Source organism: Hyaena hyaena, unplaced genomic scaffold (genome assembly GCF_003009895.1).
Source record: "Hyaena hyaena isolate Hyena2069 unplaced genomic scaffold, ASM300989v1 scaffold_2283, whole genome shotgun sequence".
Lineage (NCBI taxonomy): Eukaryota > Metazoa > Chordata > Mammalia > Carnivora > Hyaenidae > Hyaena > Hyaena hyaena.
The window spans coordinates 45,888-62,857 of record NW_024082880.1 but is presented as its reverse complement, the minus strand read 5'-3'; the positions used below and the strand labels follow the sequence as shown (position 1 = coordinate 62,857).

At 40.2% G+C, this 16,970-nt stretch overlaps 1 protein-coding gene across 1 annotated transcript; it reads right to left on the bottom strand.

Annotated features, from left to right (window-relative positions):
• Positions 1 to 8,193: 8,193 nt before the first annotated feature.
• Positions 8,194 to 15,145, bottom strand: LOC120227373 (zinc finger protein 429-like; the record flags this gene model as incomplete). The annotated part of the gene is made up of 3 exons (XM_039225499.1): positions 8,194 to 9,982; positions 14,411 to 14,506; positions 15,019 to 15,145. Coding segments are annotated over 3 exons (1,323 nt in total), but the record flags the coding sequence as incomplete, so codon positions are not given.
• Between the last annotated feature and the right edge of the window lie 1,825 nt (positions 15,146 to 16,970).

The following is a 16,970-nucleotide window of genomic DNA, read 5'->3' as shown; positions in this document are numbered from 1 at the left end:
ACGCACTGCTTTAGTAAAATACTGGACTTCGAAAGGAGGTTTTCCAAAATGGTTTATATCCTTCACAAGTTTGGGCAGTGAGATTCTCATTACACGCAGTTATCTCAATTTGGATTTCTCCTTCCCGATATTTATGATGAACTTCACTCTTTCCATCATTGTCCTGGTCTATCATTACGTGTAAATTCTCAAGGGCACTAGGTTTACATCTACTCATTGACATGTGTTGAAAGGAAGCTTCTATGCACAACGTTGACAGGAAGCTCAGGGTGCCATGGGAAGATACAGCTGAAAGACATCAAATAACACAAAAGTATAATCATTCCACCTATTACTCCCACAGGGTGTGCTCACGAGTTCTAATATATATCCCTAAAATCACTCAGAGAATGTCAGCAAGGTGGCTGACAAGGAATCATCGGAACCTCATTCTTCCAGAGACACATAAACTTGCACACAACGTACAGACCACATAGCCTAATTGATAATGCTGTTGTATTGTCATGGCATAGCACAAATCACATTCTTATACCTCAAATACACAGGCAAAATACCATATGAACCCAAAATTACCAGCAAAAAGGAAATTCAACCATACAACAGAAGTGAGCAAAGTAGGATAGAGCAACAGTAGGAAAATATAAAGAATAGAAAGGGTCAGTTCTCAGAAGATATGAAGAAAATTGGCTACCCTTTACATCAAGAAAGAAAGGAAGTGAGAAGACAAATACGATCAAGGGGAAGAACTGAAGACAGGCACAATATAACTGATACCATAGAGATAAAAATTATTACAGGAGGTGCCACTAGAGAATTACATGACAAGATACATATCAAAAAATGGGTGTAGATTTCAGACAGATGGAACTTATCTGGACTCCCTCATGAAGAAATATTTTTAAAAATCTCACTGATTCATATCCACTAGGTAGATTGTAAAAATTAATCAAAATCAAAAACAAAAAACCTCCCAACAAAGAAAAATATTTATCCAGTGAATGAACTGGATAATCCATACAAACATTTGTTGAGAAAACTGTTCAAATCTCCTCCAACATTTCCATGGAACAAGAGAAAGGATATTAAGAACACATTCTCTGTGACCCCAGTTTTAATAAGTTATCAAAGCATAATAAGACATTATAAGTAAAGAAGAGATAAAAGGAAATAATAAAAAAATATTTTAAACCCTAAGTCAGTGGGATTTCTTCCTGAAATTCCATGGTGTTTCCACATATGGAAAACCATCAATTTAAAAGTGCACATTAAAGGAATGAAGATAAAAAGGACATGATCCTATTAATTGATGCAGAACAGGAAGTGAGCATATTGGACAGAATTTCATGATGAAAAAGACCCAATAAAGCAGGAATGGAAGGAAACAGACACGACCTAATAAAGGCTATTAGTGTATGGAAAGCTGAAATCTCACATAGTCAACAATAAAAGACTAGAAAATTCACCCGTCTGATAAGAAACAAGGTAATGAAGCGACATCACCACTTCAATTCAACATGCCACTGCAGAGTCTATTCAGAACAAGTGGGCAAGAAAGAAATAGATTAAACGCATTGAAAATGGAAAAGATAAAACAAAATGATCTCCGCTCACAGATGACATGATCTATAGACATCCTAGAGAATCCTTATTTTTATATCTTTTTTCTTTTTGGTTTGGTTTGGTCATCATTTGTGTTGCTTATTTCTGCCTCTTTTATCCAGCAGGTACTCTGTTTTCAAATTTTTATACTACAAATGGTTGAATTAAGTTGTTTGCCTCAAATTTCTTTTCTTTTTGTTCAGTGCTTATTTATTTCTGAGAGAGCCAGAGATGGAGAGGGAGAGAGGAGGAGAAGGGAGGCACATAGAGAGAGAAGGACCAGAGAAGCCCAAGCAGGCTCTGCCCTGTCACAAAGAGCCCAACGTACTTTCAATGAAGACTTCCCTTGCAGGTGAGGACTGCTTTTCTCTTGATGTTTTTAAGGTTTTTCGTAGCCTCATATTTTGCAAATTTAATTGAAATACGTCTCAGTGTGGGACTGCTTCTTGTTTATTTTGATGAAAATACTCTCTGCCTCTGTGCCTCCTGGATGTGGACGTATGTTTCCTTCCCCAGAGCAGGGACATTTTCTAATATTTCTTCCAATAAATTTTCTGCCCCTTTTCTCTTTTCTTCTGGAGCTCCTATAATAAAAATGTCATTACTTTTGAAGGAGTCACTGAGTTCCCTAAGTCTATTCCCATGTTGCAAAAATTTTTCTGTCTCCTTTGTTCAGATTCACTATTTTCCATTCTGTTGTCTTCTCTGTCACTAATTCATTCCTCTTCTTCCTCCAACCTGCTGTTCATTGCATCAGGATGATTTCTAATCTTATTTATACATTTTTCATCTGTGTTTGATTCTTTCTTCACACTTTTACCTCTGTGGGAAGGGCCTCATTAATGTTTTCTATTCTCTTCTCAACGCAGTATTTCTTATGATTATTGCCTTACTTTCTCTATTTAGCATGTTACTGACAATTGTTTTACATAGATCTCTGATCGAGGCTATGCCTTGTTCTTTCATTTGGGCAACATTCTTCCATCTTCGCACTTTGTGTAAGTCTCTGCCCTCCTCTCTTTGTTCCCAAAGCCAGTTATCTCCTCACTATAGGCCAGTGACCTGCACATGCTCTCCTGGCCGGCTGTGGACAGTGTTTGGTGCTTGGCCTGAATGTGGCAAATGTTCATTAGGTGTGAAGTGGTCTGTTTGTGAAATCAGACCCGACCCCAACTCCACCAGAACGGAGGCCCTGCAGAACTGTCTGGTCAAGAGACAGGTGTGGGCAGGGGCTTGTGCAGGTCTCCTGGAGAGGGGCTGACCTTGCCTGGCCTGAGGCAAGCTTGACTCAGAAGGTCACTCCCACCACGGCGCGGGGGTGGGGCTTCCTGTAAGCACCTTACACAACCAGTGTTGCCACTGAACTGCTTCACTCAGGAAATTCTGTTTATGCTGATGGGTGGGGGAAGAAAATGGTGCCACCCAGCTCCCTTGTTCTCAGGCAGGCATCTCAGTGAATGTTGCCTCTGACGGAAGTGCTCCTAGAATAATCTCACCCCTGCATGCCCGCCTCCCTTCCAGTGATCTTTAGATCTCTGTTTCTAAGCTGTCTCACCCCTAGTTGTGTGCCTGCCTTCTCTCCAGGAGGACTGCAATGCCTTCCTGTCTCCAGTTGATCTTTAAAATTCTAGGCTTGGGGCGCCTGGGTGGCTCAGTAGGTTAAGCGTCTGATTTCAGTTCAGGTCATAATCTCCTGGTTCATGGGTTCAAGCCCCGCGTCGGGCTCTGTGCTGGCAGCTAGCTTTATATAAGCTTTAATAAAAGCATTAAACTATAGTTTTAATAAAAGAATTAAAAATTTTTTAAAGCAGGAAATAAAGAAAAATTTTTAAAAAGAAATCAAAAAATAAAACTCTAAGCTTTATGCCATACAGGTTGCAAGAACTCACAACATTGAGGTGCTCTCATTTTCCAAGCCACTGGCTTTGGGGAAATATTCTCCTTGTGCATTCCCCTGTGTGCTCCTCTTTCTCTGCCTTTCTCCACAAGCACAACTCCCAGCCCTCCATAGCAGTACAATCTATTTCTCTCCAAGCCATATCTCTGTACTGCCTACAGTACAGTCTTTGAAGTGCCTCTTCTTTCTCCTTAGTTAAGGTGTTCCTCTGTCCGTCTTCAGGTTGCTTTTTGGGATATTAGGATGATTTGATAGTTATCTAGTTGTGTTTGTGGGATGTGATGAGCCTAGAGTCCTTCCACATCGCTTCCATCATCCTCTTTTCTGAAGAATCCTTCCTTTTAAAAACCTGTTAAATCTCACAAGAATTTTGCAAAGTTGGAGAATACAAACCCAACGCTTATAAATGAACTGTGTTTTCATACAACAAACAACAATATTCCAAATAAAGACAATTGCATTCACAATAGTATCACAAAGAATAAAATGCACAGGATTTCATGCCAGATAGAGGTCATAACTACTGTGATGAACACTTGAAAATATTGGGCCTGAACTGGAAAAAAAAAAAGAGAGAGAGAGAGAGAGAGAGAGGAACCAATCCATCTTGCATAAGAATGTTTAACACTCCTGGGCTGTTGGGCACAGTGTGGCTCAGTTGCTTAAGCGTTCAGATGTGGCTCAGATGCCCTGTATCAGGTTCTATGCTGACATCTTGAAGCCTGGAGCCTGCTTCAGATTCTGTGTCTCCCTCTCTCTCTCTGACCCTCCCCTGCTCATGCTGTCTTTCTCTTTCAGAAATAAATAATAAAAAACATGTAAAAACTAAAAAAAAAAAAAAAAAAAGACAAACTCCCAAGCAGGCACCACACAGTAGCATGGGAGCCCATTATGGGGCTCAAACTCATAAACCACAAGGTCATGCCCTGAACCAAAGTTGGCACTCAGCTAAATGAGACACCCAGGTGCCCTGATTTTGACGTATTTTAGATTCCACGTGATTTCATATAGTATCCCCACACCCCCCCCGTGTGATTCTTATTTAATTCAACAAAATCTCTTCCAGTTTGTATGAATCACACACAGACTCTTCAATGCTGGACCCCTTTGGCAGAAAGATTAGACTTAAGAAGCAATCAAAATTAAACAGATGAAGGAAAAATGTTTACTTTTCACCTGTCTAAAAATAATATACATAGGAAAGCTGCCCACGATGAGAGCACTCACCAAACGGACTACATTATGATACAAGCTACGTATGGTCAACAGGAAGGAACCCAGGAACGACCATGTGAACAGTTTTCTATGTCCTACTGTTTTAGAGTAGCCCAGAAAATATTGGCTTATCAAATACTTACTTTTCATCTTCCTGTGAATTGCATGCTTTCTCTTGGAGTCCCCAGACTTCTGTTCTTCCCTCTTCCCCTTCTTCCTTCCTTCTCTCTTCTTCAAAGACATGTATACCTTACTCTTCCTTTCTTTGCAATTTCCATGTTTGGGGAGTCTCCATACATATACCATTAAATTTGAATGTCTCCTGTTTGTCACATGCCAGTTTACTTCTTTGTCAACAATGAGAACTTCCTCTGAGGTTTCAGTTCATGCTTTCACATATTCTTCCAAACCATACTTGGCTCCTCTTTTATACAATCAACGTTATGGGAGAAAAAGAAACCGAAAAGCAGGGCACAACACCTATATTCTGGGGGAAATACTCGACACCCATTTTCAAGTCCTAAAGTATGAGAAGGGTAATTCACATACACGTTCCTGAGGTATCCAGCACAGCACCTCTTGAGTAAAACTGTGTGCGTGCAGAGTAAAAGCTCCATAAACACTGCCTTAATGATGTATCTATGTTATTTTCCAAATACAGACTTTCTCAGACTATACCTGTTCCAAATACTGTCATGGGTACATACATCTAACACACTGACCTTTGCTCTCGAGCTTATGGCTTGACTAATTGCCACTTCTTTCAACAGGCCACTGATGCTGGGGAAACAAGGAACCCAATGTTCCTAGAAATTCAAGCTTGACCATGGTAGAAAAGTGGCCTTTTCTTGTGCCAGCAAGTCCTGAGATCATATGGAGAATGATTCAGCACTGTACCACTGCTTCCCCTGCATGTCAATGTTCAGGAGTTCCCTGACCCCTTTAAAAACTCCCTGCTTCCTAAGTGGCTTTGTAGAGTTTCTATAGCCCTGCTTCAGAGAATGAAAACAGGTTAAATAATAAGTGTTTCTAATAAATCTCATCGGGTCCCTGTCTCTGAACCGATCCCACTGTGTCCAGGCCCTTTGAGCATCATCTCCAATATCTACTGTAATGTGTGACATTTGACAGCAATGCCCACAATGATTACATCATCCAGTATGCCCTCCTCCATAACTGCCACTGATCAAGGCCTGGGCATCACAGGAATCATTGTCATTTTACAGCATCTGGTTCTCAGTAACACACAGGAATTCAATTCAATCATTAAGATCAAATGGCACTTCCCTCATCCTCAGAAACCCACCACTTTTGCCAATCTCTTATCTCTATGACTTTTATTCATCAGATGATGCACCCAAGAGCGGCCTCTGACTTTGGTGTTATGAAAGGAAGCAACTTCCGGTTCCCACCCTACACTGGAAAGAGATCTTCACATTTTCTTACTTTCCATCCCGTTCCTAGAGTATTTAATGATATGAAATAGGTAAAAATTGGTGGTCAGATAACACTCCACTCCACATATCCAGGTAAACACATTAAAATCAATTGTTTTATTAATTAAATGTATTAAGTTCACACATAGGCAAAGTCATGCATTTCAAGTCCACTCTATTACCACTGTTCAAAACTTAGAAAACCTTCTAGATCTCTAGATCTAGAAATCTAAAAAGCCTTCACAAATATTTGATAAGATGACGTGGGAATACAGACGCCCATAATTTTCAGGCCTGAGGTCATTCTTGTAAAATATGTATAATCGTATGACATTTTGGGGGAAGAGGTTGTTATGCTCTTTCTAATCTCTCTGAGCATTCCATCATTTCAACCACATTAACTGACATTCTCTAACTATGGCCATGGTGAAGATATACCAGTGTTTCACTACCCTGCCACCTCTTTTTTCCTTATAGACCATTTAGGATATTATTTTATTTACAATAGTCAACAAGAGTTTTACTTTTATTATTATTCTTTATTTATTTCAGAGAGAGAGACAGTATGTGAGCAGGGCAGGGGATGAGAGAGCAGGAGAGGGAGACATAGAATCTGAAAAAGGCTCCAGAATCTGAGCTGTCAGCAATGAGCCCGACACGGGGCTCAAACACATGAACCATGAGATCATGACCTGAGCTGATTGGACACTCAAATGACTGAACCACCCAGTCATCCCAAGATTTTCATTTTTAATACAAGGGAAAGAATGGTGTTCTGAACACCTATTACATTAGAACTTACATCAATGATTTCACCAAAAAAAGCATCTCCATGAAGATTTTCTTCATAAATGGTATATTATGTTGTCCATCTTCCATGAAAAATGACACAAGTCACACCTAATAAAGAAGGGCACGTCATATCTTTCATGCATCAACAATCAGCCACATAATTTTCAAAAACCACTGGGAACTAATGAATTTTGGAAGTAATTCGAGAGTAGAAATATATTAATGTTTACTAGTCACAGATGTCACTTAGCGTTGAGGTGAGAAAAAACAGCACAGACTGAAATTAACGTGCCTATGCAAAAATTGATCCATTTAATCTCTTGAGGCATAATGGCATATACACTGTTTAACATTGTATTATTCCTTATCATTAGTATTTTGATGTGTGTCTGAGTAGAGACTGATGTACTACTTTGCAATGTGAATTCTGAGACATTTATTGGCATTTGATATTCCGTTAAATATCCTTGTAAAGATTTATATCTTTCAAGATACCTTCTTTTATGAAGAAGTGTCTGGTGCTTGCTAACGTGTACATTTAATATGAAGGCCTTTCCTCAGTCATTATGTCTGTAGAATTTACATCTCGTGTGTACTTTAGGATATTGATTAAGGATCCAATTCCAGTCATAAGCCCTGCAACTTTCTCCACATGTTCTATCCACTAAGAGAGCTATGATAATGAGGAAGTTGTGAATTCCAGCAAATGGCCGGACACGTTCTTTACTTTTGTCATGTTTCTCCTCAGTAAAATGTCTGTGATGCAGAGTAGGGTTAGGCAGTCATGGAAGTTTACCACATTCCTCATAGATTAAGTGTTTTCTCCAGTATGAGTTCTGTGATGCAGACTGAAGCTTCACCTCTGATGAACAGGCTTCCCAAATTCTTTATATTTGCAAAGTCCTCCCCAGTGTTCCCTCTTCGATCAGGAGTCAGGGTGTAGCATTGCTTCAAAGCCTTGACACATTCTTTAGTATTCCGTGGTTATTCTGCAGGATACATTTTCCAATGGGAAGTAAGGGGTGAGCTGTCCACAAAACGTTTTGCACTATCCTTAAGTTTGGAAGATTTGCTCTAGTATGAATTCTGCAGTAAAAGTAAAGATTAAAGAATGATTAAAGACCATAGAACATTCTTTACATTGGTTTCCATCAAGTATGAATTCCGTGATGTCGACTAAGGCTTGATTCTTGGGTGAAGGCCTTGTCACATTGTTTACATTGGTGAGGCTTCTCCCCAGTATGGATTCTGTGGTGTTGAATAAGGTATGAGCGGTACGTAAAGGCCTTGCCACGATTCCTTACATTGGTAAGGTTTCTCTCCAAGATGAATTTTCTGATGTGCAGATAGATTTGAGTGCTGGGTAAAGGTCTTTCCACATTCTCTACATTGGTAAGGTTTCTCTCCAGTATGGATTATGTTATGTTGATTAAGGGCTGAGGGCCAGTTAAAGGCCTTCCCATATTCTTTACTCTTGTAAGGTTTCTCTCCAGTATGGATTCTGTGATGTTGATTCAGAGCTGAGCAGTTCTTAAAGGGCTTGCTACATTCTTTACTTTGGTGAGGTTTTGCTCCAGTATGGATTTTGTGATGTTTGGTAATATCTGCGTTGTGGGTAAAGGCCTTGCCACATTCATTACAGATAACTTTCCTCTGGTATGGATTCTGTTATGTTGAATCTGGGATGAGCGATGTGTAAAGGCCTTGCCACATTCTTTACATTGGTAAGGTTTCTCTCCAGTATGGATTCTGTTATGTTGATTAAGGTCTGAGGACCAGTTAAAGGCCTTGCCACATTCTTTACACTTGTAAGGTTTCTCTCCAGTATGGATTCTGTGATGTCGATTAAGAGCTGAGGGCAATTTAAAGGCCTTGCCACATTCTTTTCATTGGTAAGGTTTCTCTCCACTATGGATTCTGTGATGTTGTTTAAGAGCTTTGGGCTATTTAAAGGCCTTGCCACATTCTTTACATTGGTAAGGTTCCTCGCTAGTACTGATTAGTTTATGTCCATTTACTGATGAGCCATAATTAAAGGTTTTACTACATTCTTCACATTTGTAAGGTTTGTCTCCAGTATGCACTCGCTGATGTTGAAGTTGTGTTGAGTGCCAGTTGAGGGCTCTGTCACATTCCTTACCAATGTATTCTTTCTGTCCACTCTGCATTTTCTTATTTATATTTACCCTTGATGACTCACTAAGCATGTTCCCAAGTTCACTGCATGTAGATGGTTTTTTTCCCACATGAATCTTCTGGTGATCATGATCATTAGAGGACTGGTTAGGAATTTTCCCACAATCATTATGTTTTGAAGGATTTTCTTCCAAATGTATCCTCTTATGTATAAGAAGGTTGGAGCTTTCATGAAACACTTCTCTACATTTATTCAATTCATAATGGTTCTGGGACAAACATGTCCTTAGATGTTTTGTAACATTTGAACCCTGGTTAAATATTGTCTCAGAACCACTGCAATGAGCAATTCTGTTTTCATTCAAAATGCTGTGATTATGGTTTAAGGTCGATTGCTCAGAGAAGGACCCTTCAAATGGATGCCACTTACCACTTTCTCCTCCAGTTTTAAATCTCTGATTTTCAGAAATATTTGACTGAGAGGTCAATGAAATCCTATTGTCAAAATGGTACAAATGTGTGTTTTCAGGATGGACAAGGTCACTTCCCAGATTTTCCAAATTTTTGTTCTGCAAATATGTGTGTTTCACCACTTGATTTGAGCCTTTGCCTATAGAAACACACTGCTTTGCCGAAGTAATGGACTTTGAAATGGGCATTCCCCAAAATGCTTTAGATCCTTCACCAATTGGGGCAGTGAGACTCTTATAATGGGCAGTTGTCTCCATTTGCATAGGTGCTTCATGAGATCTTTGGTGCCCTTCTCTCTCCCCAGCACTGTTCCCATCTATCACTAAGAGTCCATTCTCAATGACGCTGTCTTTACATCTACCCACTGACACTCTTTGGAAAGCAGTTTCTATGCACATCTTTGGAAGGAGGCTCTGAGGGCCATTTGAAGACACAGCTGAAAGGTAATGAATAAAAGAAACATCATTCCACATACTACTGTCAGGTGAATACAATTAAAATTTCTGGCACACAAAACTGAAATCAGAGAACTTTAACTTTAGGAAAAATGAATCATTAGTTTTTCTACATCACTCAGATGATATCTGAGTATTTAATTCCAACTATTTTTATATAACGTTATTGTTGGCATATTTTACAACTTTGGTGACATTTTTTTATTTAGAAATAAGAGGTTGTCGAGTGCCTGGGTGGCTCAGAGGGTTGAGCATCTGACTCTTGGTTTCAATTCAGGTCATCATCTTGTCTTTAAGGAGTTCCACCCCACATCCTGTTTGGCACTGACAGTGTGGAACCTGCTTGGAATTCTCTCCTCTTTCTTTGCTCCTCCTCCACTCTCTAACTCTCCATATCTCGAAATACTGGGGTGGGGGAAACCTTAAAAGAAATGAAAATGTCTTACTTGCTTGATCCTAAATTATGGGTTATGCCCTTAAATTCTGTGTTATACTGTCTTTTAAGTGCTTAATACATCAGGGTTTTCATTAGAGCTTTCCATTGTGTATATTAATGAATATAGTTTACAATTTTACTGTCCATGAAGACATGCCACTAGTTCAAAGTGTTCAGTTTTTTCCTGGATGCACACTCAGAGTTCAGTATTATAGCTACAGGGGACCTAGGTGGTTCAGTATGTTCAGTATCCAGGTTCAGTTCAGGTCATGATTTCAGGGTCAGTGAGTTGGAGCCCCATGTCAGACTTTGTGCTAACAGTTCGGAGCCCGGAGCCTGCTTCAGTTTCTGTGTCTCCATCTCTCTCTGCCCCTCCCACGTTCAGACTCTGTCTCTCCTTCTCAAAAATGAATAAACATTAAGTATTTTTAAAAAGGAAACAATTTATAATAATAGATACACAAGGACTCCTGGGTGCTGTTTTAGTTGGTTGAGTCTGACTGTTGATTTCACCTCAGGTCATGATCTCACATTTTAGGTCTTCGAGCCCTGCATTGGGCTGTGTGGTGACAGAGCAGAACATTGTTGGGATTCTGTCTCCCTCCCTCTCTCTCTCTTCCTCCTCCCCTGGTGCTCTCTCTCCCAAAAGAAAAAATAAATGTATAGTAACATTCCTTTACATAATTCACCATTTTTATGTAGAATTATTGGGTTATAGTTTGTCTTATTCTGATTTTGCAATTTGATAATAATGTGGTTCCTTTTGTATGGATTTTTCCACTACATTATTTTTCAACTTCAGCTTTAGGTGTGGTTTTGTTTTTACCTGTGTATTTTCGTATAGGGTGATAATTTTCAGCTCATTACATTTTCGGACAATGTGAGTGTAACTCAAATATGAATCACCTTTATGCCCTCTTCCAATACGATTATCTTAGTATTTGTCTCTAGAAATTATACCCTTGCATACTTTGTGAATCATCCTGTGTTATTTCTTTCCTGGGTTAGTGGTCAGTGAATGTTGTTTCATCTCCATGTGTGTTGTCATGAGAATAGAATTAATTTTGTATATGCTTATTGGTGAATATATTGTGTACATATTTTCATTGTGGTTTCCTTAGAGATTACTTAAAATACCTTAAAGGTATAACAAACCATTATATCCACTGTTGGCACAGAGCTGGACACAGGGCGTGAACTCACAAACTGTGAGACCATGACCTAAGCCTAAATCAAGAGCCAGACAGTTAAACAACTGAGCCACCCTGATGCCCCTATGTAGCCATAATATTAAACTGTGACTGTATACACATAAAAGAAATGGAACATTTCGAATTATTGGCATGACAGTAAAGTTGTGAAGTATGCTAATTAAAACCAACCATGGAGGGGCATCTGCGTGGCTCCATTGGTTAAGTGTCCAACTTCAGCTCAGGTCATGATCTCACCGGTTCATGAGTTTGAGCCCGGCATCAGGCTCTGTGCTGACAGCTTAGAGCCGGGAGCCTGCTTCGGATTCTGTGTGTGTGTCTCTCTCTATGCCCTTCCCCTACTCACACTCTGTCTCTCAAAAATAAATGAACATTAAGAAAAAAAAAACACCAACCATGGAAACCTCTAATGAAAACTCTTATGATTGAGGCAGTTAAAAGACATTAAAAGTGTATTATGTTAATAGGTCCTTCCAATTACATATATTTTAAGACTGTAATCCATTCTTTAGAATCGAGAAAAAAAAACATTTCCTTTAAGTTTTTTTAAAGTGTATTTTTTTATTAAATTTTTTTAATGTTTTATTTATTTCTAGGAGACAGAGACAGCATGAGCAGGGGAGGGTCAGAGAGAGAGGGAGTGACAGACTCTGAAACAGGCTCCAGGCTCTGAGCTGACAGTCAGCACAGAGCCCGACACGGGGCTCGAACCCACGAACCGCAAGATCATCACCTAAGCGAAAGTCAGACGCTTAACCGACTAAGCCACCCAGGCGCCCCTAAGTATACTGTGAGAGAGACAAGGTAACAGAGAGGGAGACAGAAAGAGAAAGAGAAAATAAAAGAGGCAGAGAGAGAGGGAGAAAATCTCAAGCAGGCTCCATGATGTCAGTGCAGAGCAGGATCCAGGTTACAACTCACAGACCATGAGGATCATGCCTGAACTGAATTCAAGAGTCTGATGTTCAACGCTCTAAGCCACTCATGTTCCCCGAAATCTTTTATTTCTGAATAAACAAGCACTGGCAGTATTGTAAATAGCAAGCACATTATTAAAAAAATCTCTGGGATTGAATTCAGATACATTCTGAGAAAAGTAGAAAAACTAATGATTCGTTTTTTCTGAAGTAAAATTCATTTACAATTGAAACTTTTTTCTACATACAGAAATTTTACTAACCATCACCCTCATTTGTTATAAAGCAAATGCCCGTGTCATTTCAGAACTACTGATCAAGGGACACCTGGGTGGCTCAGTCAGTTGAGCATCAGACAGACTCAGGTCATCATCTCACAATTTGTGGGTTTGAGCCCCATGTCAGACTCTGTGTAGATAGCTCAGAGTCTGGAGCATGCCTCTGATTCTGTGTCGCCTCTGCCTCTGCCCTCTCCTGCTCACTCGCTCTCTCTCTCTCACAAAAATAGGCATTAAATTTAAAAAAATTTTTAAAAATTTTAATGTAGGGGCGCCTGGGTGGCTCAGTCGGTTAAGCGTCTGACTTCAGCTTGGGTCATGGTCTCACGTTTCGTGGGTTCAAGCCCCGCATCGGGCTCTGTGCTGACAACTAGCTCAGAGCCTGGAGCCTGTTTCAGATTCTGTGTCTCCCCCTGTCTTTGACCCTCCCCGGCTCATGCTGTCTCTATCTCTCTCTCAAAAATAAATAAAATATTAAAAAAAAATTTTAATGTGATAAATCATAATGTCATCTCATACACAACTACTCAGAAAGTGAAAACATATATGACAAAGTCACATGAACTTCATAGTATACATGACAAAATTCTAAAATGATTCAAGTATTAAGAAATAATGTAACAACTGAGACTTTATTATGGACTGCGAGTTTTAATTCTAAATGTTCTATCGCCCCTATGGTATTAATCGATGTAGGAATGCTGGCAACATCATAGGTGCTTTAAATTCCTTCGCCAGTGAGGAATGGGACACATGCAGTGTAAATATCTTATTTTAGTTAATAATACACAAAATGAACTTCTCTTAGTTCTTAAAGTTTATTTGTATTTATGTTGAGAGAGAGATAAGACTAAGTAGGGGAGGAGCAGAGAGGGAGAAAGGGAGACAATTCCCAGGTTGCTCAGCGCTGTCATCACAGAGGGCTGTGTGGGACTCAAATTCACTAACTGTGAGATCGTGACTTCAGCTGAAGTCAGAAGCTTCAAAAATTGATCCAGCCATGCGCCCTAAAACCTGAACTTCTGAAGTAAATAAAGGTTGAGATTTTCTCATTTTAGGGAGGTGCTTTATTATCTGATGAAATTAGTGGGTCTCAATTTTGTATGATTAAGATGAAAGCCTCCACAATATTGGAAAGCATAAACCAGATAACATGTGATATCAGTCCCCAGTGTTCCTGGGATTTCTGCACCAATCCCCAATATACCTACCACTACCCTGACACACTTCTCACACAAGGCAAACACTCAGAAATGAATTAACATAGACTTCCTCAGAAATGCAGAGATTTCCCCAAACCCTCAAAGCAATGGAGAACCATTGAGATTATGGAGGCCCTCACTGTAGATGTGATGGATCTTTAATGGAACTGAAGGACAATCCATAGAGAATATGAGTGTGATGTGTTGGAAAGCAGATGTCCGCTGTGAGAGGGAGAGACATGAAACTAGGTTTCTCAAACTAAGTTCTATTCAAGAAGGGCTGCTCAAACCACATGTTAAAGTCTGTCTTCCTCCTTCACATTGCGACCTCCCCTCTGTCATCTGCTTCCTTCTTTCCCACCTACCTGGGTAGGAGCCTACTGTCTCCTTTCTCTTCACATCCGATTGCTCCCTCTTTTGTTCCAAAAAGATGACCAGGTCCGGCTTTGACACAACAAAACCTGTTTGTGAGAACAAAGGGATAGAGTATTGCTGCAGATTCTACCTTTTAACCCACTATTGGCCTCTGTAGAGAAGAGAGGACATTCTAGAATTCTGGAAAATCATTCCAAATGCTGTTGCCCAACAGCCTCTTTGGAACACACAAGAGGGATTTCCAAAGGTTCACAGCTCGGTCTCCACTTCCAAGTATTACCACTACCATAATCAGTACAAATTGGTATTGAAGAAGGAAGAACCATTTTATGCCACTCAATTGAATTGCCATTTAAGAAAGGCCGGTTAGAACTGCCATCAATCTAGAAAATGATGATGTTACTCTCAGGAAGAGAAAACTCACCTGAAAGGAAAAATCGTGAAGATTTTTCTCTGCATCTACAAACCCCTACATCTTTCCCTTACTGTAGGGATTTGAATCCCAGTCATGCAAAGAGGAAGCTTCCTAGAGACAGTCATCAAACAAGGAATAAAACCCTCAGTGTGGTTTGGGAAAACTGGAGGGAGTTATCCTCACCCAAGAAGAGGAGGTGTCCATAGTTCTCTAACATCACGTCCCTGTACAGTTCCCGCTGACTGTGGTTCAGGCGTCCCCACTCCTCCTGAGAGAATTCTATGGCCACATCCCTGAAGGTCAGCAGTCCCTGCAACAAACACCACAGTTACCAAGTGGACATATGAGGAGGTCATAATGGTACCTATCGTACTTATGAGAGAAGTTAATGTCACCTGCTGAACCCCATGACAGAACCTTCACTGCTTACCTGCCTGCGCTCACTGACCTTAGTCCCTCATGTTACTTACTATTCTTATGTACACCTCTCTCCTACTTCAGGCAAAACAGCCTATGGGCATAGTGTCCTGTGGTGGAAACAGAAAATATCCAACAAAAGGTAATGACTGCCCTGAGGAAGACCTTGAATTGGCTCAAACTGAGCTTAACCCCTGACTCCCATCTATGCAGATGAACTTTAGTGTAAACATGGAATGAGGACAGGGGCGCCTGGGTGGCTTAGTCGGTTAAGCGTCCGACTTTCGCTTAGGTCATGATCTCGCTGTTCGTGGGTTCGAGCCCCGCGTCGGGCTGTGTGCTGAATGCCAGCTCAGAGCCTGGAGCCTGTTTCAGTCTGTGACTCCCTCTCTCTCTGACCCTCCCTGCTCATGCTGTCACTCTCTCTCCTAGAAATAAATAAAACATTAAAAAAAAAAACCATGGAATGAGGACAGTTACCTTTATCTCCATTATGTATTTCTCAAAATGTTTCTTTCCTCAAAGAGAGAGCACAAGTATGGGTGGAGCAGAGATAAGAATTCCAACCAGGTTCAATCATCACCAAGGACCTTGACTTGGGGCTTAATCTCAAGACTGTGAGATCATGACTTGAGCCAAAATCAAGAGGCGGAAGCTCAAGGGACTGAGCCACCCTTTTACCTCATTATAATACTAATATCTCCACCCATGGAGGAGCACAAATGTCATTTACTGTGTAACGTACAGAGAATGTATAGAACTGTTTTCTTAAGGTTCATGTGCAACTTGTCCTCAGCCTCCCCTTTCTAAATATCCACCCTATCCCTAAATAAAGGGAAACCATTCCGGAGCACCTGGGTGGCTCAGGCAGTTAAGCCCCCGACTCTTGTTTTCAGCTCAGGTGATGATCTTATAGTTCGTGAGTTTCAGCCCCGCATTGGGCTCAGTGCAGAGCCTGCCTGAGGTTCTCTTTCTCCCTCTTTCTCTGCTCTCTCTGTATCTAAATAAATAATCTTTTTTAAAAAAGGCAAACAATTGCCCCTTCCTCCTGAGTCTCTTCCTTTGAAGGTTTTCCTTGTGATCTCCTTATTTCCTATATATAAATTATCCTTTGTTTGACATCCACACCTGATACAGTTTTTTGTGATTCACCAAGGACTAAACTCTTGTTAGCTCCGTTATATTAGGAGAACTGGTTCTGGGTTAGTGAAGTTTCTTGCTTTCTGCAGTAAGAAAATTTCTAACACAATAGTATGCTGTAATATATTCTTTAATTTGAGGTATGAACTGTTATAAATATTGTATTTATTCAAGAGAATTTGTAAAATGAAGGCATCAACACAGGTACACCCATTAAAACATGATTTTTAAACTTTATATCTTATTTTTGAGAGACAGAGAGAGAGCATGCGTGGGGGAGGAGCAGAGATAGAGGGAGACACAGTATCCAAAGCAATATCCAGGTTCTGAGCTGTTAGCCCAGAGCCCAACATGGGGCTTGAACCTACAAACTGTGAGATCCTGACCTGAGCAGGAGTCGGACGCTCACCTGACTGAGCCACCCAGTCACCCCACGAATACACATTTTTGAATGCTGTATTACATCATTTAGAACATGTGGTGTCTATTTCTTAAGGGAAAGTTTTGAGGGTTACAAATGTACTTAGCATATTCTAATATGAGTTAGAATTCACAACAGTGCATTGGAGATCCAATTA